The sequence below is a fragment of the Globicephala melas genome, chromosome 11, assembly GCF_963455315.2.
Source record: "Globicephala melas chromosome 11, mGloMel1.2, whole genome shotgun sequence".
Lineage (NCBI taxonomy): Eukaryota > Metazoa > Chordata > Mammalia > Artiodactyla > Delphinidae > Globicephala > Globicephala melas.
The window spans coordinates 21,029,144-21,052,638 of NC_083324.2; the positions used below are offsets into that span (position 1 = coordinate 21,029,144).

Here is a 23,495-nt window from a genome sequence, read left to right on the forward strand (position 1 = left end):
TCCCAGGCATATTTTCATCATTTTGCCACATGTGTTTGTATCTATAAACAATATATATTATTTTCGTGTCTGTAAAATTTATTTAAGGATGTGTCATTCTGCTACCTTATTTTTCTCTCAATAGGCTTTTGGAATTTATCTCTAAAGTCATTTTAACCCTCATATTCCATTGCATTAAACATACCAATCTCTTGTTGATGGGCATTTAGGTTGCTTACAAATTTTCAGTGTCCCAAGATACTACACTGAAATTTTTGTATTGTCTCTTTGTGCTTGTGAGCAAGAGCTTCTCTAGGGCAGCGGTCCCCAACCTTTCTGGCACCAGGGACCGGTTTCATGGAAGACAATTTTTCCATGGACCGGGGCAGGGTGGATCGTTTCGGGATGACTCAAGCCCATTACATTTATTGTGCACTTTATTTCTATTACTATTACATTGTAATATATAATGAAATAATTATACAACTCACCGTAATGCAGAATCAGTGGGAGCCCTGAGGTTGTTTTCACTTGCCACTTACTGATAGGGTTTTGATATGAGTCTGCAAGCAATTGATTCATTACGGTCTCTGCACAGTCAAACCTCTCTGCTAATGATAACCTGTATTTGCAGCTGCTCCCCAGCGCTAGCATCACTGCCTCAGCTCCACCTCAGATCATCAGGCATTAGATTCTCATAAGGAGTACGCAACCTACATCCCTGGCATGCGCAGTTCGCAGTAGGGTTCACGCTCCTACGAGAATCTAATGCCTATGCTGATCTGACAGGAGGCGGAGCTCAGGTGGTAATGCGAGCGATGGGGAGCAGCTGTAAATACAGATGAAGCTTCGCTTGCTCACCCGCCACTCACCTCCTGCTGTGCGGCCCGGTTCCTAACAGGCCACGGACTGGTAGCAGTCCCGGGGGTTGAGGACCCCTGCTCTAGGGTATATACGAAAAGGGAGACTTGCTAGGTTTTTAGCTTTATTAGATGTTGTGCCTTATTTCTGTCCTTATAATAACACTTCAAAATGATATCATAAATCCCACTTTATTGGTTTTATGTACTTATTAGCTAATAAAACATGATGCTGGAATTTGAACAGAGCTCTAGCTGACTCCAGTGCTTAGCCTCTTGCCACTGACTTGCTGCTTTATTTATTAGAGAGATACATAAAGATAGTATCTCATTTATTTACTTATTTGCTCAATCAACATTGGGTGAAAACATAGCTGAGTGCTTAAAAATGAAGTCTATAAACTTCCTGAATTCAAATCCTAACTCACCTTTTGTTAGCCATGTGAGTTCTCTGAGATTTTTCTCATTAAATTTTTTTTGCCATAAAATAGTTAATTATGGACCTCCCTTAAAGAGTTATGCTTCTGGGATTGTTATAAAAATCAAGTGCACTAATATTTAAAAGCACTGGAAACAGTGTTAGATATATGTGTGGATGCTTGGGTGGATGGGTGGATGGACAAAGGTGTGGATGGATGGACAGATGGGCAGATGGTTGGATGGATAGATTAATGGGTGGATTGATGGTTGGATGGATGGATGAATCCCTCATGAATAATTATCTTCATCTGTGCAGTGCTCTACCACTTATGCATATGCATAACCTTTGGAGCTTCTAAAATCTGCAGAAGCCTTGTCTCCTCCTTCCTCCCCTCCCCTCTGGATTAAGAACTATAGTCTAATGTAGCAAGCAGGAAAGGGGCCCACTGACCACGGCACAGAGACGTTGCGCTCACATGGTTTCATGGCACAGCATTTTATCAGGAGACCCTGGCATGCTAATGCTGTTGTCTTTTTGGTTTATTCTACGAAAGCAAAGATTCTCACAACTGTTTCGTTGTTTTATTTCTGTCTCTCCAACAGAAAGCCATTAAACTTTCTCCCTCTCTACCCTGAGCCCCACTCCTTAAGAGCCCTACACTCTCATGCATAAAGGCCCTGGGTCCCCACTGACTGCTGTCTTTCTCATCTGTATAAGCTTTCTTCTGATATGACTCTTGAATTTGCAACGGCCAAGGAGACCCTGTTATTATAGGCATCGTGCTACCCTTGGGTAGTGTAGCCAGCAAATATTTTTACAGGAATTAGTCAGTCTCATTAAACTTTGATTAGATGCTTATTAGCTAAGAAAGAAAAGAGCCTTGACAAAATAGGGCAATAGAATGGGCTTTAGTCAGTTGGACCTGGGTAACAAATCAAGGCTTCATCACTTACCAGCTGTGTGACCTTGAGCCACGCTACTTAATTGCTCTGAGCTTGTTTCTTATACGAAAGATAAAATAAGATCTACATTTTAAGTTTGGTGTAAAAGTTAGAAATGACATGGATTGAGAAAAGGTAAACATTTGGATCCCTTCACAGAGTTGATCCTAAGCCTAAAGTTGTCATGCTAGTTGTGATAAGTGCAAACTGTGACCAGGAATTAAGCCCAAACACCCACATTTACTAGCTGTGTGACGTGGGCAAGTTACATGATCTCTTGATGCCTCCTTTTCTCACATATGTGATGGGGATGGTAATAGTGCCTGCCGCTCAGGGTTGTTGAGAGGACAACACAAGATCATGTAATAAAGGTCTCGCTAGGGTGCCTGGCTCACAGTCAGCAGTTAAGAAGTGTCATTTCTACTTAATGAACATTTTCTATGTTGTCAAACATAGTGCGAAGCATTTTTTTCGGCCGTGCTACACGGCTTGCGGGATCTTAGTTCCCTGACCAGGGATCGAACCCGGCCCCTTAGCAGTGAAAGCGCTGCATCCTAACCACTGAATTCCCTATTCCCTAAGCATTTCATTTTCACCATTTCACTTAGTTCTCCTAACAACGACATGAAATAGGTACTATGAAACCCATGTGGCAGATGTGGAAATTGTTTAGCGCTGTGAGGTCACTTAGCCGAGTGCAAAGAGGGGGAGCTCAGATCTGTGTAAATCCAAGTTCCATTCCCTCAGCCATTGCATGGAATGGGCTTAGTTTGCAAACCATTCAGCCTCTTCCTTTTCTACATTTGCCTTCATGGAGTCCTTCCTAGGACTTTCCCAGTCTCTAATCTCTGCCTCTACCAAAACCGGTAGCCAGAGCAGGTATTAATAAACTCACTGAGACTGAATAACTAGAGCAGGTATTAATAAACTCATTGAGACTGAATAACTAGTGCCATTTTCCCTCTATAGTCTATTCCCAACCCAGCCTCCAGAGCAATTTTGTTAAAAATAAGTCAGATCGTGTCATTGTCCCGTTCAGAACCCTCTAATGACTTCCCAACTCAGAAAAAACCAGTCTCACCGAACCTACAAGACGCTGTGTAATTGGCATCCCCTTCTCTGCGTTCCTCCACCACCTACCCACAGCAAACATGCTCAACTTTTGATCTTTTTTTTTGCGGTACGCGGGCCTCTCACTGCTGTGGCGTCTCCCGTTGCAGAACACAGGCTCCGGATGCACAGGCTCAGCGGCCATGGCTCACAGGCCCAGCCGCTCTGCGGCATGTGGGATCTTCCCGGACCGGGGCACAAACCCGTGTCCCCTGCATCAGCAGGCGGACTCTCAACCACTGAGCCACCAGGGAAGCCCTCTGGTCTTTTTATTATTAATAGTATTAGTATTAGCATTATATTCACTGTATTTATTTATTTGGTTACTGTGGTGCAATTGACATGTAACATTATATTGGTTTCAAATGTACAGCATAATGATTCGATACTTGTATATATTGTGCAATGATCACAACATGTCTAGTTAACATCCATCACCTCACGTCGTTACAAATATTCTTTTCTTGTGATGAGAGCTTTTAAGATCTACTCTCTTAGCAACTTTCAAATATACAATACGGTATTATTAACTATAGTTGCCATGTGCTACATTACATCCCCGTGACTTATTTATTTTATAACAGGAAGTTTGTATCTTTTGATCCCCTTCACCCATTTCACCCACCCTCCAACCCCGCCCTGGCAACCACTAATCTGTTTTTGTGTCTGTGAGCTGCGTCAACCTCTGGTCTCAACTTCCAACTTTCTTTTTCTCTCTAAGTGTCCTCCAGCAGCGCTGACCTCTTTGCTGTTCCTTCAACCCCGCCAAGCACATTCCAAGCTCAGAGCCTTTGCCCTTGGCGTTTTCTCTGCCTATAACTTTGTCACCCAGAGGTTCCTGTGGCGTGCTTCCCCCCCTCACTGCCTGCAGGTCCTTCTTCAGATACCATCCAAACAGAGAGGCCACCCCTGACTGCTCTCGTATCCTGCTTTATTCTTCGCTGTAACCCCGTCACCACCTGACGTTAGGAATTTATTTGCTTATGTGCTTATTGTGTTTCCCCGACCAGAAGGTTAGCTGAAGGCATGCAGAAACTTTGCTTTGTTCACTGTGGTATCCTCAGTGCCGGAACCTAATACTCCTTCGGAAATAGTTCTTGACCAAATGAACAAAGGGATCTGCTTTACATTTTAAGACGCTCGCTCTAGCCACTGTGCGGGGACTGGTGCGGAAGGGGTAAAAGCAGTTAGGCTGTTTCTCGTGACCAGTTGTGGGACGATGGGAGACCTGGGCTGGAGTGGTGACCACATATGCTGTAGGAAGACACGAAGAATTTGGAGGAGGGGGAAGCAGCAGGAAGGAGACTGTGTCCAAAGAGAATGTTTACAGTCTATGTAGTTTTGGAAACATCCAGGACAAAGCCATGTGTGCTGAAGTGTATTTGTGTGTATGTGTTTATTCTTTTTCATTAGGGAAAATAGCCACAAGCCAGTGTACCTTGACTGAGACTACATTGGTCTGTGTTCTCTGACAGCCATTTCATTAAGGAAGTAGCATTGCAGAGAGCAGAACAGATTATTTCCTCCAGTTCCTGTACAACGGGCTCAGTCAGGGACCCCAGCTTCTGTGTACAGCCAGCTGCAGGTCCCTGCCCGTGCCCAGCCCAGGGTGGGGAAGTTGGCAGTTTCTGTAGTTCTTGTTAGCTCTTACTGTCAAGTGATCACTGTTTCCTGTGCCCATCCCTGTGGTTAAGGTCTGGAAGGTGCCCTCTTTGGCCTGACTGATGCTGACAGACGTTTCAGACCTCTGGCTTTCTCTTCGTGGCACTCTGTGGATGTCGATTTTCATTCTGACCCTGTCTCAGGTCATTCCCATCCCCTGGAGCTAAGGATGGAAGGACCCTTTGGATTTGCCTGCATTCTTGGGGGAAAATATTTTTTTTCTCTCTGGTCTTCATTAGTGTTTAATTAAAAGCTTGCTTTCCCTAAGTCTTTGGCCGTGTCCAGGCTTTTTAAAATTCTGCAAGCACAGACAATATAAAGAGAGTTTGACCCTTTGAGTTACAAGAGCTGGTTATTGTGTCTAATTATCAACCTCAAATGATGACAGAATCATAATCTTCTAGAACAAAAAGGAATACGAGGCATTTTTCAACTTCGAAGACAAAGTACATTTACTTTCAATAAATAGTCCAATACCAGTTTTTCAGTGAAATTAATGTTTAAGTTTGAAACAGTTTGGTTCGGGATATGAAGAATCCTAAGCATCCGCTCATAGTATTTAGATTTTGGGGTTTTTTCCTTACTTAAGATTTTTATATATTAATATTTCTAGGTATTGATGCCAGATATAGTTCCAGCTGAGCTCATAAGATTTTTGCTCTCAAATTCTTTTTGGAAATGAGATTTTTTTAGTGAATGTGTTTTTCCTTTAATAAACTTCAGAAGCCAACTCTGAGTTTCAAAAAAATTTTTTTTGAGATATCAGTGCCAGAGTCTGAACGGTGCCATTGATTCACCACCAAGTTGCATCAGTTTAATTTTTTTTTCAGACTCAAACATTACATTAGGTTACAAATATAGCAAAAGTTTGTCACACCTTTATGCTGTATATTGTGTGTTATAAGTACATCAAATTTAATTATATCCTTTTCTTTTTTTCCTCCCTTTTTTTTTTTTGGTGTATTTTCTCTGAGCTAAATAGGTCACATTTAAATGTATAAATAAATTACATATAGACATATATATGTGTGTGCATATATATGTATATATGAGAATGTATAAATATACATACATATATGTGCATGTGTGTCTATATATGTATGTGTATATATGTATATATCACTGTATCTGAAGTTTTTCCAGAAAATAAAACTATTAGCCAACATATTTACCAAACATCGCTTTTTTTCCCCAATCTTCAACATCACTTCTAAAGTTATATTATGACCCTGAAGTAATTAGCCAGTACCAATAATATGTTAGGTTCTGTAGTAGATTGTATTTTTCAGGTTACTATCAATTTTGATGAAGTTCAGCAAATGAAAGCTTGGTCAACAACTTCATCTGTTACCCTTAGTTTAAAAAAGAAGAAAATAGAAAACCAGAGACCTGGTCATGTGTAGAAGCTCCTGGTCACCTCCTGGCTCGGCTCAGCTCACTGGTCTGTGAAATGGGGCCATGGCATGGGCTGTCACACTGGAGGGTACTGGGTGTTAAGTAGACAGCAGTAGAGCAAATTACTCAAAATGGAGCTCTTGCCCCCTCCCCTTCCCCAGCAACTACGTCCAAAAAGGAGGACGAGGCGGCTGGTTAAGGAATTGAGGGACCTGTGAGGAAAAAGATGGAGGGAGCAGCCTGGCAAACAGCTGCCTTCCTCAGCCCAAGCAGCTTCATTCATTATTTACAAATATTAATGCCATCGGTCTGTTTTTCTTTTTTTTTTTTTTTTTTTGCCGTACGCGGGCCTCGCACTGCTGTGGCCTCTCCCGTTGTGGAGCACAGGCTCCGGACGCGCAGGCTCAGCGGCCATGGCTCACGGGCCCAGCCGCTCCGCGGCATGTGGGATCTTCCCGGACCGGGGCACGAACCCGTGTACCCTGCATCGGCAGGCGGACTCTCAACCACTGCGCCACCAGGGAAGCACGGTCTGTTTTAATAGAACTTGTAATGAGATGAACAGCTTTGTCTACTTTCTTTTGCGTGATTTGCACGTAATCTTTGGGAGCTAAGGATGTTGCAGCCAGATGGATATGAACTCTAATCCTGTGTGCCTCATCCCTCACTGGTTGTGTGACCCAGCGCGCGATGCCTCATTCCTTTGAGCCTCATTTTCTCAGCTATGAAATGGGAACATAATATTGCATCATACTGCTGCCAGGTTTAAGTGAAACGATGCCCTGTGACTTCTCAGAATGGTGTCTGGGACATGACAAGAATTCGATACACTGTAGTTTAAGGAAAAGGCCCTGGTTACTAAAATAGGCCAAAAAAGAAAAGGAAAAATCTTAGAAATGGGAGGCTCACTTCCTCTCGCGTCTACAGGAAGTTACGTAAAATAAGGATAAGAGAAGAGATGAACATTTTGAAGCAGAAGAATTAAATTATAACCTGGTAAATTGTTACAACCTTTCCGTAGGAGAGTTTAGTTGTATCCAATCAAAATGTAAGATATGTGCCCTCGTTGACCAGACATTTCCATTTTCAGGAAGTCATCTTAAGGACACGATGGTATATGTGTAAGGATTTTCACAGCAGCATAATTTGAAATAGCAAGCCAGTGAAGACATGAATAAGAGAATGATTAATTAAATGATAGTCCCTCCAAAGCATGGGATTCTATGACATCAGTAGGAAAAGTGAAGTAGACCTATACATCACAGCCCCCCCAGAATTGTCATTGACCGATTTTGGGGTAAAAATAAACACAAAAGACAGAACAATATACAGGATGTGTGTGTGTATATATGTGTGTGTATGTCTATAGAGACAAAAAGGCACAAATAAATGCAAGAAGTGCGTGTATATGTTCCTGTACATGGGAGAACAGCATTGGAAATACATATACCAAGCCATTAATAATGTTTACCCCTGGGATATGTAAGTGGACAAAGAGAAAGGTTTCTACTTCTTTTACTTTAATAATTCTGAATTTAAATCGTTTATGGCAAGGATATACGTGACTTTTATAATTTTGTAAAACTTCCTATTCAAAACATTTGATCTGGGGCTTCCCTGGTGGTGCAGTGGTTAAGAATCTGCCTGCCAATGCAGGGGACACAGGTTCAAGCCCTGGTCCAGGAAGTTCCCACATGCCGCAGAGCAGCTAAGCCCATGCGCCACAACTACTGAGCCTGCGTGCCACAACTCCTGAAGCCCACATGCCTAGAGCCCGTGCTCCGCAACAAGAGAAGCCACCACAATGAGAAGCCCGTGCACTGCAATGAAGAGTAGCCCTCACTCACCGCAACAAGAGAAAGCCCGTGCGCAGCAATGAAGACCCAATGCAGCCAAAAATAAATAAATAAATAAATTTATTTAAAACAAAAACATTTGATCTAGGCTGTTGTGTAGAGTATTTCTGGAGAACAGGGATCTGTCCAATGTAACCTTGTGTCCCAGCACCCGGCATGTAGCAGTGTCTCTCCACGTGTTTATCTAGTGTGTCTATTTAATAATGACCATTAGTTATTATTGATGTGATTACTATTAAATAAAAATATTTGTGTTCCTTGGAGAGCCATAGAGTTTTTTATCATTAAAATAACATAAGTCCATAAATTTAATTGTTATAGAAATGCATGGCTTAAAAGTGAGTCTTTTATCAACGGTATATATTCACCGAATACTTTCTAAACATATAGTGACTTACATATTACATTAATATAAATTTTTACGGAGGTGAAATCATTCTATACATCTTAGTTTGAAATGTATTTACTTACACATCTTAGATGGTGATCTATCTCTGTTTTTCATAACTGCTGTGTATTCAGTGGTATGAATGTATCAATTAATTTTGGTAATCCCCTATTAATAGACATTTAAGTTGTTTCCAAAATTTTACTAAGACAAATGTTACCATGAACATCCTCATATGCAAAACATTTGTGGGAGAATTTCTGTAAGATACATACCTCATTTGGAAGGAATTTGGATTTCCAAAAAGGTTGTACCAATTTCTGATGCCATTGAGTGAACAAGAATCCTTCTTTTCCATACCATGGCCAACAACTTTTGATTTATACCATGGTGCTAGCAAAAAATTTATATTTTATATCTGTTTTCATTTTATCTCCTTAGTTAGTGGAGCTGTCTGCTTTTCATAACCTTCTTAAGGGCCCTGATGCTTGGAACACTGGAATTGTACTTGCCCGAGAGCATCAGGAAAAGCATATTTTGCATTTCATCACAGTATAAATTAGTTTGCATGCTTTAGAGCACATTTTAGTCTCTTAGAAAATGTTTGTCCTCTCACAGTGATATGGAATTTCCTTGTATAGTTAAAGCAAGTTTATGTAGAGCATTGCTGGTTGAAATCCAAGTATCATAAAGATATATTTTCATATAGTCTCTCTGCCATGTACTAAAGTCTTAAGATTTACAAATAGCTCCGAATAGTTAGTTCTTTTTTGCATTCATTATACTCTTTGGTTTCAAACTATGGTGTCCCCAAGTACTATTTAGTAGATTTCAAAAATCTTGTTTTATCTTGTCTGTAAACATTCTCAGCTTCATTTAGATAAGCTTGAAAGTGATCACCAAGGCTTTATTATTTTTTTAAACAAGGGATAAAGCTTAGGGCAGGAGAACAGAACGATGCACCGTTTATTTTCTCTTTTTCACCTTTTCTCTTTTGAATGCCCGAGGACTTCAAGCTTATTTGGCCCTCTAAATCCATATTTATTAAGTTAAATATAATTTGGCCAGAGTTGAATTATTTCAGTGAGATTTCATAGCCACAAGCGACTATGAAACTGTCATTTGTCTCATTTCGGGAGGCACCAGAACTGATTACTTGGGAGATGATTGAAACTGCAAGTCCTGTTAATGTCATGGTTATTTGAGAGATTGCACCTTGAGGGTGAGGATGGGTTGACCTGCAGATTTGTTTGTGTATAGACTTTCACCAGGGCCAGCCTATCTTAGAGTTAAATTGGAGTTGGAAACCCCTCAAAGAGGGCTTTTGTCGTGTGTGGGCTGGCCAGCACTCACCACTGGCGTTCTGTTAGCTCCCCGACTCCCTTCTGGCGGTGCCCACCAGGCAGATGGCAAAAAGGCAGGTCCCCGTGCAGGCTTCCTACCGTGGCCACCAAGAGAGCCAGATCTTCCTGTCTGCCCCTGTTCATCTAGGGGGCAGGCTTGAGGTCTCAACCAGGCTTATGATACCTCTGTGCTCCTGCACTCCGAGTTTTGAGCTAGAGGGAACGTTTGCAAGTAAGAACCATCAAAGCAGCAGAGGGGGCGGGACACAGACAAGACAGTCGTTGTATGACATGGTGTCAGCTGTGTCCGCTCCGTTATGGGTGGGTTCTCTTGTTTCCTGTTCATTTTCTAAGCCTGCTTCCAGGAGCCATTTTTTTCCTTCTTCCGTCCTGAGAGGCCTTATTTGGCTCAGGGATCAATATCACCTCCCATGTGACTTAGGAATATCCTGGTAGGTCTCTAAGCCAGTGCTTCCCAACATTTTTCATGTCGTAGCGTACATACGAGATGCTAGTACCTGTATGGTACACAGGGTAAATGTATATGAGGCCGCTCAGAGCCTGAGGTGACCATTTGCAGGCTCTTAGGCTGCCTTGAGGGCTGAGAGGACCAATAGTTCGGGATACTCTATTGCCTGTTATATCCACACATTGGTTGTGAAGCTGAGGTCAAAGTTAATCATGTGGTCTTATTCCTCTTGCCAGTGATTGGTTTAGGGTAAACATATGACCTAGCTCTGGTCAATGGGGTGCAAGTTGCTGATGCATTTCTTTTTTTTTTTTAATTTATTTTTGGCTGCATTGGGTCTTCGTTGCTGCACGCGGGCTTTCTCTAGTTGCAGTGAGCGGGAACTACTCTTCGTTGCTGTGTGTGGGTTTCTCATTGCGGTGGCTTCTCTGGTTGTGGAGCACGGGCTCTAGGTACATGGGCTTCAGTAGTAGTGGCACAGGGGCTTAGTTGCTCTGCGGCATGTGGGATCTTCCTGGACCAGGGCTTGAACCCGTGTCACCTGCATTGACAGGTGGATTCTTAATCACTGTGCCATCAGGGAAGCCCTGATGCATTTCTTGAAAAACTCTCTTTATTCTTAAAAAGAGACATAGAAGAAAGAGATGATCCTTCTTTTGGAGTAGGGATGTGATGCCTGGAAGAGTGGCAGCTATACTGTAACCATGAGGGAATATTAGTTTCAGGAGAGCATGCTGAGTGGAAAAATAGAAGGAACCTGGAACTTTGATGGCAGTACTAATCTGTGGACTTCACCAACCTTGGAACTACCCTCCCTTTAGATAGTGAGATAATCGATTCATATCATTAAAGTTATTTTTACTTTTTGTTTGTTTGTTACTTACTGCAAAAAGCACTCTGATATAAGATCTGCTCAGGACTTGAAGATCACGACTTAGAGAAGAGTTGTCTAACAAAAAGGTGCTCAAGGGCTTCCCTGGTGGTGCAGTGTTTGAGAGTCTGCCTGCTGATGCAGGGGACACGGGTTCATGCCCCGGTCCGGGAAGATCCCACATGTCACGGAGCGGCTGGGCCCGTGAGCCATGGCCGCTGAGCCTGCGCGTCTGGAGCCTGTGCTCCGCAACGGGAGAGGCCACAATAGTGAGAGGCCTGCGTACGGAAAAAAAAAAAAAAAAAAAAAAAAAAAAAAAAAGTGCTCAAAGTAAGAAACTTTGGGAAAAGAATAGAACAAGAACTGGAGATGTGCTGGTAAAAGGAAAATGTCTAAGTTTAGAGTAAGTTGGATAAAAGTAGAAGGAAACTCTTTTTTAAAAAAAATGCTTTACATTAAAAAGTACAGTGTTTCTTTATTAATTAGTAGTATTGACCAGAAATATTTGCCAGCATCTCTGTGAAACATTAGAGAAAGGAAAAAGATTTTAATTAACAATTGCAAGAGGCAGAAGAGCTTACAAGTCAGAAGCCCTGAACCCTGGAGCTAGACTGTCCAGTTTCAGATCCTGCATCTGCTGCTTCCTAGCTGTGACTTCCTGTAAGTTACTTAACCTCTCTGTGCTTCATTTTTCTCATCATCTGTAAAATAAAGATAATAATAGTCCCTACCTCAAAGGTATTATTGGATATATCTTTATAAAGTATAGGAACAGCATCTGGTGTATCTTAAGTACTGTGTAAGTGTTTGCTCTTATTAATTTGCAATTATCATCCAAACCTATACACATGTAAAAAAAAAAGTCACTTAAACATGGGTGCTTCTAGCACTACACAGTCACTAAAGTGGCTAAATTAAGAAGCTCTATAATACCAAGTGTTGGCGAAGACCTCTCCTACATTACTGATGGGAGTGTAAAATTGTGTAGTCTTTTGGGAAACTGGCAGTTTCTTAAAAAATGAAACATGCTTCCACCCCATGATCTGTTAGCTCCACTCCTATGTATTTATTCCAGAGAAATGAAAACTTATGTACATACATACGTACTCACATACAAACACACAGATAAACACACACACACAAACCTTGTAAGCGAATGTTCATAGCATATTTCTTTATAATACCCGCAAACTGGAAATAGCTCAGATTTCCATTAACAGGAGAGTAGATAAATAACTTGTAGTATATTCATGCAGTGGAATACCTACTCAGCAATAAAAAATGAATTAACAAATATATCCAGCATCCTGAATGAATTTCAGAAACATTTTGCTCAGTGAAAGAACATTCATCAAAGAATTCATAGTCTATATAATTCAATTCATATGATGTTCTAGAACAGGAAAAACTAACCTATGATAATAGGTTAGTGGTTGCTTATGGAGGATGGGGAAACATTGGCAGAGGCAATTGGCAGAATATTCTGGAAATATTTTTTATCTTGGTAGGGGTGTGGTAATATAGGTGTACACATTTGTCAAAATTCGTCAAATTGTAATACTTAAAGGATATATATTTTACTGTTTATAACTCTATTTTTTAAATGAAACAAAAAGCAATAACAGACTGTGTAGCAATAGCAGTAGCTGTGTAGGTCTTGGAAAGTATCAATAAACATACAAGATGAGCATCTTTTCATCCCATGTAGCAAGAAAGATAGCAAAAACTGTGAGAGTCATATCAGAAGGACGTAGGAGTTGACTGGAAGAATTTCCCATTGGCTAGTATGGGACAGTTTGAACATCACAAAGGACAACAATGTTAATAGATTGAAACACATATAATATATTTAAATTCATGAGTTTATAAATGCTTTAAAAACCAATTTGGCCACCATTGGAAGTGCCAACTCACTATTTTGAAACTAGTAAATAAAGGTGAAGAATCAAGCATTTGTTGCCTTTTCTTTATGAATTGTACCACTAGGTAACCCATTAGTAGATGAGAGGAAATTTCACACTACAGAACTATTCTGGCTCAAAGGAAAGGGTGATAGAATTGGAAGGTCATCATATTGCAACCCTTAGTCAATTAAATGATCTAGCTATTGAACTAACATTACAAAAAGAGACAGCCCTAATGAGAAAACACAGATTGGTGACCAGTGAGACAATCTTGCCCAAAAAGATCTAACTGGAATCTGATCAAGCCTTCAGACTCAATCAACCTACAGGAAATATGGTGGACAAAGGACCATATTAAATGACGCCAGAGAGATGTAATCAGCAGAACTCAGATGGGCAGGAGAAATGGCAGGATAAACAGCCCTGCTTCTTCAACAAATAAATTGCAAAGAGAGAGAGAAAAAGAGAGAGAGGAGAAGAAAAGAGAGGGAGAAGATGAATGGAAGGGGAACTTACAGATTAACAGAGACCTAAGAGAAATAACAACAAATTGCAAAATGTAGACATTTTTGGATCTTGATTCAAACAAACTTGAAAAAAACACATTCATAAGACAATTGGAAATTTGAACACTAACTGCATATCTGCTGATATTAATGAATATTGTTTTAGGTAATTGGAGTTGTCTTTTAAAAGAGTCCTTAGCTGTTATATTGAAATATTTACAGATGAAATTATTTGAAGTCTTAATTGTCTCCAAAGTAATACGTACAGAAGGACAGAAAGTGGATGAGAATATTAATGAAACAAGATTAGCCGTGTGTTATAACTGTTGAAATTGGGTGATGGATACACGGAAGTTCATTATACCCATCTGTCACTTTTTGTAAGGGCTTGAAATTTTCCACCATAAAAAGTTCTGTTTCGATTTCAAAGAAACACAACGGGAGAGAAAAGGGGGAAAACCAAACCAAACCAAAAAAAAAATACAAAAAACAGATTCTGCAGAAATACAGGAAGGAAACCTAACAGCATGTTGTTAACCCCTGGATGCATTTCTCATTGTCTGCAAAAGCCGAATAAGAAGGCAGTTTAAGCCTGAAAGCCCCGGGTTCGAATCCTGTTCTTCTGCACCCAGTTGGGGGGACTTCTGTTACCAGATCTTTTGAGCCTCTGTCTCTCATCTGTAAAATAGAGATGAACAAGTACCCTCTTCATAGGGTTGCTGTCAGGATAAAAGAAGAATCTGTGTAAAGCACGGGGCGTAGTACCTGGTACCAGTCAGCACTCGATAAATTTGGGCTGTTGAGTGTTAGTTTATTGCATGTGACATTTAAAACAGAAGATAAAACAATGAATATATGCACTTTACAGTGAATGTTGGAACATTTTTGATGACTTCTGAACTTCCAAAGCCTTTTTCTGTTCATATCTCCAAACACAGGGGTGAGATTAGATTTTACAATGTCCATCGCCTGAAAACCTGTGCGTGCCTTATGTAAAAACCAAGTCAAAACTCATGGCACTCATCTTGTGAAACAGAAAGGAGCCCCTACAATGTCTCCTTTTCTCCTTAACTTTTTCACCTCTGTTTCTCTGTTTTGGGTTAGGAAAGCAAGAGAATCCGCCTAGAACAAGAAACTTCCCTCTTTTTCTGCCTGAAGGGGAATGTGAATAACGGACTTTTCCATCAGGGTTGTTTTTCCTGGACATGGTGTGCCCCCTCCAACTGCTGAAACATGTGATCCTGAAGGAGACCTTAAATAAACTTCAAATGTTCCTTACCGCTCAGCAGTGCTGCCCCAATTCTAGTAAATGATGAATTTGTTTTCTGTATTTGGTGTTCTTCCTTTTTGAACAGAAGTTCTATTCATTCAGAATATGAGTTGAGAGATTTCCATGTGCCACGTGTTATAGTCCCAAACAAGGCAGAAGTGGTCCTGAACTCGTCCCCCAGATATCCACATGGCTGGCTCCTTTTTTTTTTGGCCATGACCAGGGATTGAACCCAGGCTATGGCAGTGAAAGTACCAAATCCTAACCACTAGACCACCAGGGAGCTCCCCTGTCTGACTCCTTCTTAGTCTCCAGTCCCTCCATCCTCTTCATCACATCCTCCTGCTTTAGTTTCTTCACAGGTCTTAACCCTCACCTGGAATTACCTTATTTATTAATTAATTTATTTTTTATTTCTTGCCCCCCTCTGGAGTCTCTCCTTTTCATCACTGTTTCCCCACCACCTAGCCTGGTACCCAGCAGAACCAGCTACATAATTGGTAGGACCCAGTGCAGACTGAAAATGTGGGAGCCCTTGTTCAAAATGTATGAAGAATTACAAGACAGCAGAGCATTAAACAAGGTTGGTACCCTTCTGAGCGTGGGATCCTGTGGGACTCTGCTGGTCTTACAGCCATTATTATTAGGCACCCCCAAAATAGTTATTGGAATGAATGCAGATCTAAGAAGAACCATCAGGGACCCAAGGAGCGCTGGCATCCAGATTGATAAAAGATTGAAAACAGGAACCAGCATGTGTGTAAAAGGGATGCATGATTCCTCAACTGTAGGGTTGACTGTGAGGTGAAAAGTAAGATAATCACTCTGCTCACCTTGAGAAACACCGAGTCTGGGCTGTAAATCCCTCGAGGGTCAGGACTGTAGTGTTTTCACCTTTGATTTCCCTTGCAGGGCTTCTGCACGTCCGTGGTGCTCCATGAATATTTGGGAAGAACCGAATTGGTTCTAGAAGTAGAATTAGAGAAGGATGAGGAGTTACGAAAGAAATATTCTTTTTTCTTTTTCGCGGTACGCGGGCCTCTCACTGTTGTGGCCTCTCCCGTTGCGGAGCACAGGCTCCGGACGCGCAGGCTCAGCGGCCACGGCTCACGGGCCCAGCTGCTCTGCGGCTTGTGGGATCTTCCCGGACCGGGGCACGAACCCGTGTCCCCTGCATCGGCAGGCAGACTCTCAACCACTGCGCCACCAGGGAAGCCCAGAAATATTCTTTTCTTTAATGCAAACCTCACTAAATTTAGGAGGAGATGAGCTGGTCTTTAAGTTTGTCCTTTTAGTTTATGACAAGTGGTTCAGAGCTGTGCTCAGCCATCAGAGTTTTGGAAAACTGCAATACATTGTTGGGATTTTATGGTGTGTCTGGCATTAATTTGGTATATGAAGTGTTCTATGATGAAAGTGATAGTTTTGTGATAAATGCAAAGCTTCTCGTAAAGATTCCTAAGACTGTATTTCTTTAAAAATCTGGTCTACACTTTCACATATTTTCCCCCCAAATGATGGACCTATTCCCCTTGTCCCACTTCCAGGATGGTGAAAGCCTCCACAAAGTCACCATATACTTATCCAGACTCACCAGTTAGTGATCAGCGAATTGTGTCACAATTGGCACTTTATAGGCATAATTTCACATATGCCCATCATTCATTTGGACCTATTCCGGAGATATAATTTCATTTTCTTTTTTCCCCCCTTTTTTTAAAAAAATGTATTTCATTGAAGTATAGTTGATTTACAATGTTGTGTTAATTTCGGGGGGGGTGTTGTTTTTTCATTTTCAATGGGACTCCGTAACAGGGCTCCCTGAGTCTGCGTTCTTGGATCCCAGGTTCAGCCCTGCCCCGTGTCTGACTGCCCGGCAAGAGCCATTTGGAAGAGCAGTGGTTTCAGGTTGGATGTAGAGTGAGACTTTCTGCTATTCCTGTGTGGGCCTCTCTATGCCATTTCTAAAGGACCTCTTCCTAACTAATGCACTGACCACAGAGCTCCTATCTGATGCCCCAGTGCTGCAGGAACTATCCTTTTACCCAAGGCTGAATCCCCGGTACCTTGGCCTCCCACCCAGGTCCCCAATTCTGTGTCGATAATCATTCAACTTGTTAAACAGTATTGGTCAGCTGATGAAGGATATCTGATTCCAGTTATCCTGTCTCCCATGAACTGCTGTATTAGATAGGACCTTTCTGTTTGCAAACCAATTTTAAAAAAAATTAAATTAGCTTAAGTAGAAATAGAAATTATAGTGATTCAAACAGTCATTGGAGTCTGTCTCTCTCCAGCACTTCTGTCTGGCCTGAAGTACTCTGGTACCCCAGGCTCTCATCCCAACAGCTTTTTAACTCCAGAACAAAGACAAATACCCTTCTTCCCTCATCCCTATAACTAGGGAATATTGGGGCCGGGTATTTTTATTGGTTATTCCTGAATCGCATGTTAATTATCCCTTGATATAGGGGCCTGAGGTTAGGTCACCCTAATGATTTGGATGGTGCTGTCATAGAAAAGCGGGGATCTGTGATTAGAAAAAGTGAAACAGACTTTGGATGGGCAAAAACAACAGATACTTACTCTGATCATCTAGTTTTAATCCTCCCGGTGCTCCCACAACCATACCCTGACCTTGCCCCAGCCCTGTATTTGGTCTGTCAAGTCACTTCACCTGGTTCTTCATGTTGGCCTTGGTCTCCTAGTTTTAGCCCATTCTGTTGCCTCGATTCTGAAACTATTTATCAAAATTCTGATGTCCTTCGACAGTGAAAAATTCTTACCTTAAAATTGGAAATGTCACACTAGTTTTCTCAGGAGGCTATTCAACCTGGTGAGAAAAGTGACCATTTCTTGAGTTTTTCCTGCTATATATGCCTGAATAGAAGGTTCCCTCAAATATAAAGTCACTCATCTTCCCACTAAGAAGATTCAAAACGAGTGTTTTAGGCCAACCTGAATGTATAAAAATTTAGCAATGTAGATGAAGTAGTCCAGTATTTACTTCTAATATTTAAGATCATTTGTCCTATGGATTAATAATTTGGGTGATTCCTGTCTTGCACTTTCCCTCTTTATGAAGTAATTTTTTTCAGCCTCTCCACATGCATCTGTGTGTTGGCCCTGAAACAAAAGGCCCTCTTTAAATCATCCTTCTGGCTTACCCAAGCACAGCATCTTTGCTTCTGCCTAAGTTGTTTGAGCTACAGAACTTGTTCTTTTTTTTTTTTTATTGAAGTATAGTTGATTTACAATGTTGTGTTCGTTTCTGGCATACAGCAAAGTGATTCAGTTATAAATATACGTATTTTTTTTCGTATTCTTTTCCATTATGGTTTATTACAGGATATTGAATATAGTTCCCTGTGCTATACAATAGGACCTTGGGTTGTTTATCCATTCTGTATATAATAGTTTGCATCTGCTAATCCCAAACTCCCAATCCATCCTTCCCAATCCCCCCCCCAACCTTGGCAACCACAAGTGTGTTCTCTATGTCTGTGAGTCTGTTTCTATTTCGTAGATAAGTTCATTTGTGTCATATTTAAATTCCACATATAAGTGATATCATATGATATTTGTCTTTCTCTTTCTGACTTACTTTGCTCAGTATAATAATCTCTTGGTCCATCCATGTAGCTGCAAGTGGCATTATTTCATTCTTTTTTACGGCTGAGTAATATTGCATTTTATATATGTACCACATCTTTATCCATTCATATGTCCATGGACATTTAGTTTGGCTCTTGTAAATAGTACAGCACTTTTCAATCTCCATATATGATACTTCACTGGGAGTATTATTGCATGACTTTTTTTCCCCCCTTTTTCATTCATCCTAGAGGTGTATACGTATGGTCTTCCAGCATAACCACCTATCGTGTGGCCTTTTAAAGTAATGTTTGGAACTTCCCTGGTGGCGCAGGTGTTAAGACTCTGCATTCCCAATGCGGAGGGCCCAGGTTTTATCCCTGGTCGGGGAACTAGATCCCCCATGCGTGCTGCAACTAAGAGCTCGCATGCCACAACTAAGGAGCCCGAGTGCCACAAATAAGGAGCCCGCTTGCTGCAACTAAGGAGCCCATGTGCCGCAACTAAGACCCGGTGCAACCAAATAAATAAATAAAAATTACAAAAACTAAAGTAATATTTAAGTAACTTGTTTGCTTTGACATTCAGCCCCTCCACTTGTGAAGTCACATGCCTATAATAACTACCTGATCTGTATGAACTTCTTTGCCACCTTTTCTACTGATTTCATCAAGTAATCTTTATAAGCATACAAACTTGTTATTGAATGAGGCTGTTTCAAAGTATTGTGTCTTCCCCCGACAGTATGTTGTAGTTCAAAGGAACTGGAGTCTTTGAAAGGACTTGAAGATAAAGCTACTCTCTCATTTTTGAGAGATAAGGGATTTTGGTAGGGGGGAGGGCACCTCACCTTTTATTTAAATACATGATATATGTCTGTCTGCCAGGCACATTCTTTGTGCTTTGTATGCACGATCTCATTTAATTCCTCCAACACCCCTAATAAGATAGGGATTTTTATCCCTATATACTAAGGAGGCAATGGATTCTCAGAGAGGTCAAGTAACTTTCCCAAGAACATACAGCTACAAAATGCCAGGTTTGTCTGGCTCCAGAACACGTGTTCTTAACCATACCACTCACTTGCACAAAAATCCAGAAGATTGTTTTTTCAGGTGGAAAAAACATGGTACCATGTCACAGGCTCTTACTTAGCCATTCTAAAACTAATAGGTGGTTTTATTATTTTTGCTGGATTTTATATATTTTTCTCTCTGCTTTACTTTGAAGTATAATGGATTTTGATTATTCCCTATCCATTGAGCAATTTCAGTAGTAATGATTTAGTTAAATGCAAATGATGAAATAAATCCTTTCTCGAGACCAAAGGCATCTTACCAGGATTTTCTGTTTGTGGCTGGCATCACTGATGCTGACTGATCTTATGAAGTTTGTCCCGTGGAATTCTGAGTTTCCTTCTCAGTGTAAAAGCTATTGGTGTAAAATGGCTGTGGGTGGCACAGTTAAGTGTCATTTCTGTTTGTATTCATTAAATTCAGAATGTGTAAAGATTGAAGAGCCAAACTTGAAGTTTGGATTCTTAGATGGCATAGCCCATCTCTGAATTATTATCCAGTGCAGATCATGCATTATCAGTAAACAACATTTCATCATATGTTTTAAACATGTTATGAAGGAAAGCTTTAGGTGGCAAAAAAAAAAAAATAGCAGAAATTTTGGGTTGTTGGTTTTTTTTTCTCCCAGTGCTCTCCTGACTCATGTTGAAAGCCTTTTGTTTCTAATCAAAGCAACAAACGGTAAGGTCATTTCCTTGTGATTATATGGCAGCGGAAGGCGTCGGGGTTTTTAGGTCCCTACTTCCACCAGCTTATATTTGGAGAAAACACACACACACACACACATCACAAGTGCTTAATATATGTGTCCTTTGTCCTGCCCGTTCTCTCCGGTCCCTTTAAATGAGCCGAGACCATGGTTCGGAGGTAAGAACAATTTCTCGTATAATTTTTTGACTACAGACAGTATAATGGTGCTTCTTGAGCTCTTCTTGGCATTTCTTAGTGAATTGAGGGCAGATTTTAATGTTATACGTGGGGTGGACGAACTTACGTACTAATATTTCAGAACCCAACTTGCAAAAAAGGAAACTCCAAGAAATGTTTGTCTTTTCAAAGAGTTATTCCTTCTCCAAAAGAGTTGAATCTCCTCCAGTTTGATACCGCAGTGAAGATCGTCCTTAACGCTCATCTTTCGGAGGGTTTTCCTGTCATTGTTTGAACTGTTATCTCTGTTCCCCTAAAAGTCCTAAAAGGCTCATTTCTTGTTTTTTTATTTCAGAACTTTGGTAATTCTTGTTGCAGTGTATAATTCCACCTCACCGCTTCCCCCTAATGCCATCCCACTACCATTCTCTTTCTTTTCTTTTTTTTTTAATTTTAAAGACTTGAGCCCTTTTATGGATGTGGAAAGGACAGGGCAAGGGCAGGAACGGTGTCAGTAAGCAGCATGAAAATGCTTTGCGATTTGCAGTTGTTAATCATCTCGTCAGCACAGTGGTTTTGGAGCCATCTCTATTTCTGTGAGCATTTGGCAGGAAAGATCCTGTGGGGGACTAGAACTCATTAGTAACTTTTCTAAAAGGACCTTTTAATGTACGTCCCTGTCTTGCCTCGAGACAGAAGCAGGGAAATTGAATTCCGTCCCTCAGTCTAGTTTATGAGGACTTTATGTGACCAGAATTCAATGGCTCAAGGTAGAGACCTCAGAAATGCCATCTTTGGGGATGGCTATCAATTAATTCATAAAACCTTTAGGATTTGTCAAAGGAAGTCCTACAATCTAATTAAAAGGGAAGCTTTTTTTTTTCTTTCTCCCTTCTGATGTGGTTATGCTAAACTCATAATGTCCAATTCTATGTGTCCATTTTTTTCCCCTCATGGGTAGATGTTGGAGATGGAGGAGGGGAGGAAAAGCTGGGTAGACTTCAGAAAACAAAGGAAATTGTCTCATGCAGGAGGCTGCAAAGCTCTTGGGTATAGGAGGAAGTCTGTGGAGGAAGTGGGCAGGATTAGGTAGAGAAGAGAAACGTCAGGGAAACAAACATATCACAATAGGGTCTGGGATCGGACCCTCTTGTCATGATCTAACACAATAGCATGTCCTTAGAAATGAATCGATTGTTTCTAAATCAGTCCTGTCTAAAGGTATCTAATGATCTGAAGGAGTAGAAAGGAACGTGATCGTATCCAAAATGCAGCCCTTTGACCTGGATTCTCAGAGCGGCATTATGGTCACCCAGAGCCTCGTGTTAGATGATCCTATTCTTAGACTCAGGCCATAGAACCCCGCTAGAAGTAAGACCATTCTGTAATGCAGCCCCTTCAGGAATCAAAAAGTACATCTCTTAGCAGAGGATCTAAGATATTCCCAGACATACCAAATTCCACTCCAGGGCACATTCTCTGTGTTCCAGTGCATCATTTATTTTCATCCTTCATTTGTAGTACATGGAAAAGTGGTAACTACTGGAAAGGAGGTTCTTATGGTCAAGTATACCGCCCCCCGCCACCATGGAGAGAGTGCTCAATAACTATGCGGAGGGTGGGGGATGAGTGGTGGATTAATAACACTATTTGAGTAGAATTTTTTTAAATTAATTAACTTTTATTTTTGGCTGCGTTGAGTCTTCATGGCTGCACACGGGCTTTCTCTAGTTGCGGCGACCAGGGGCTACCCTTCGTTGAGGTGCGCGGGCTTCTCATTGCGGTGGCTTCTCTTGTTGTGGAGCGCGGGCTCCAGGCGCGCGGGCTTCAGTAGTTGTGGCTCGCAGGCTCAGTAGTTGTGGCTCGCGGGCTCTAAAGCACAGGCTCAGTACTTGTGGCACACGGGCTTAGCTGCTCTGTGGCATGTGGGATCTTCCCGGACCAGGGCTCGAACCCGTGTCCCCTATATTGGCAGGCGGATTCTTAACCACTGTGCCACCAGGGAAGTCCTGAGTAGAATTGTTAAATATATTCATGCCGTGGAATATTTGAGCTGGAAAAAACCTTGTAAGTCACTTTGGAGTCATCCAGTCCCCTTATGCTGTTAGTGAGTAGATGAAAATCCAGAGTAGTGGAGGAATTTTCCTAAGCTCTCCTATCCCATTAGGGGCAAGGCACAGGCTAGAGTCCTCTCTCCTGGGTCCTGAGTCTGTGCTGTGTCCACTACAATGCTGTCTCTAGGACCAGCTGATGGCTTTGTCTAATTTCCAGCATCTCTGCGGTTCATGCAGCATGAGTTTCTTCTCATGCACTCATTTCTGTCTTGGAATAGAAAGGTGGAAGTTGCATCCCAAAGGAGGCTCTGCTTCTTATTATGGACTGCTTCCAACTGCTGGCAGAAACCAGTGGGCAGGTACACGAAGGACCCCGAGAAAAAGAACCAGCAGCCTTGTCACTAGTCATAACAAGCTGTAGTACTTGGTAAAAACGTACTAAAACACTTTCTCTTTGCTTTGAAAATATTGTCAGAACCTGAATATATTTAGTTAGCTCTTTGTAGAGGCCTGTTTCAACATCATAATTCAAGTATGAGACACATTTGTTTGTCCCTGATCTGAATTCCATGAAGCTCCAGTTAAGACTTTTTCCTGCTTAATGCTGGAAAATTATGAAAATTTTTAAATGGAAGACTTTTTCTAAACTGGAAAGATAAAGCTGAGTACAGGTAAAATATACATTAACATATGTTAGTATAATCTGCCAAGTTTAGGCAAACAGTTTATCCTTCCAATAAAAGCAGTGAAAGCAAAGGGTGATATTGGGCACATTCTCTGTTTATTTTAGATGTGTTTTTTTTCCTTAAAGAAGCCATTGTAGGTAGGGCTGTAAAGTACATGTTCACTTCTGTCCTCTTGTCTTGGTTTATTTCCTCTTTTGGTTTTCTTCTATCCTTGCAAGTTAGAATGAACAAGTCAGCAGAGTT

The 23,495-nt window shown here is 41.2% G+C and overlaps 1 protein-coding gene across 5 annotated transcripts in view; it reads left to right on the forward strand.

The window, feature by feature from the left end:
* FRMD4B (FERM domain containing 4B) overlaps nucleotides 1-23,495 on the forward strand; it is a 336,491-nt gene that overhangs the window by 159,984 nt on the left and 153,012 nt on the right. The window contains exon 1 of one of the 5 annotated variants that reach the window (XM_030867694.3): nucleotides 20,424-20,512. The exons of the other annotated variants lie outside the window; for them this stretch is intronic. Coding sequence (XP_030723554.1) covers nucleotides 20,489-20,512 — 24 coding nt within the window. The 5' untranslated portion in view covers nucleotides 20,424-20,488. Of the gene's footprint in view, nucleotides 1-20,423; nucleotides 20,513-23,495 lie in introns of those variants that run through there. 5 annotated transcript variants of the gene reach the window in all.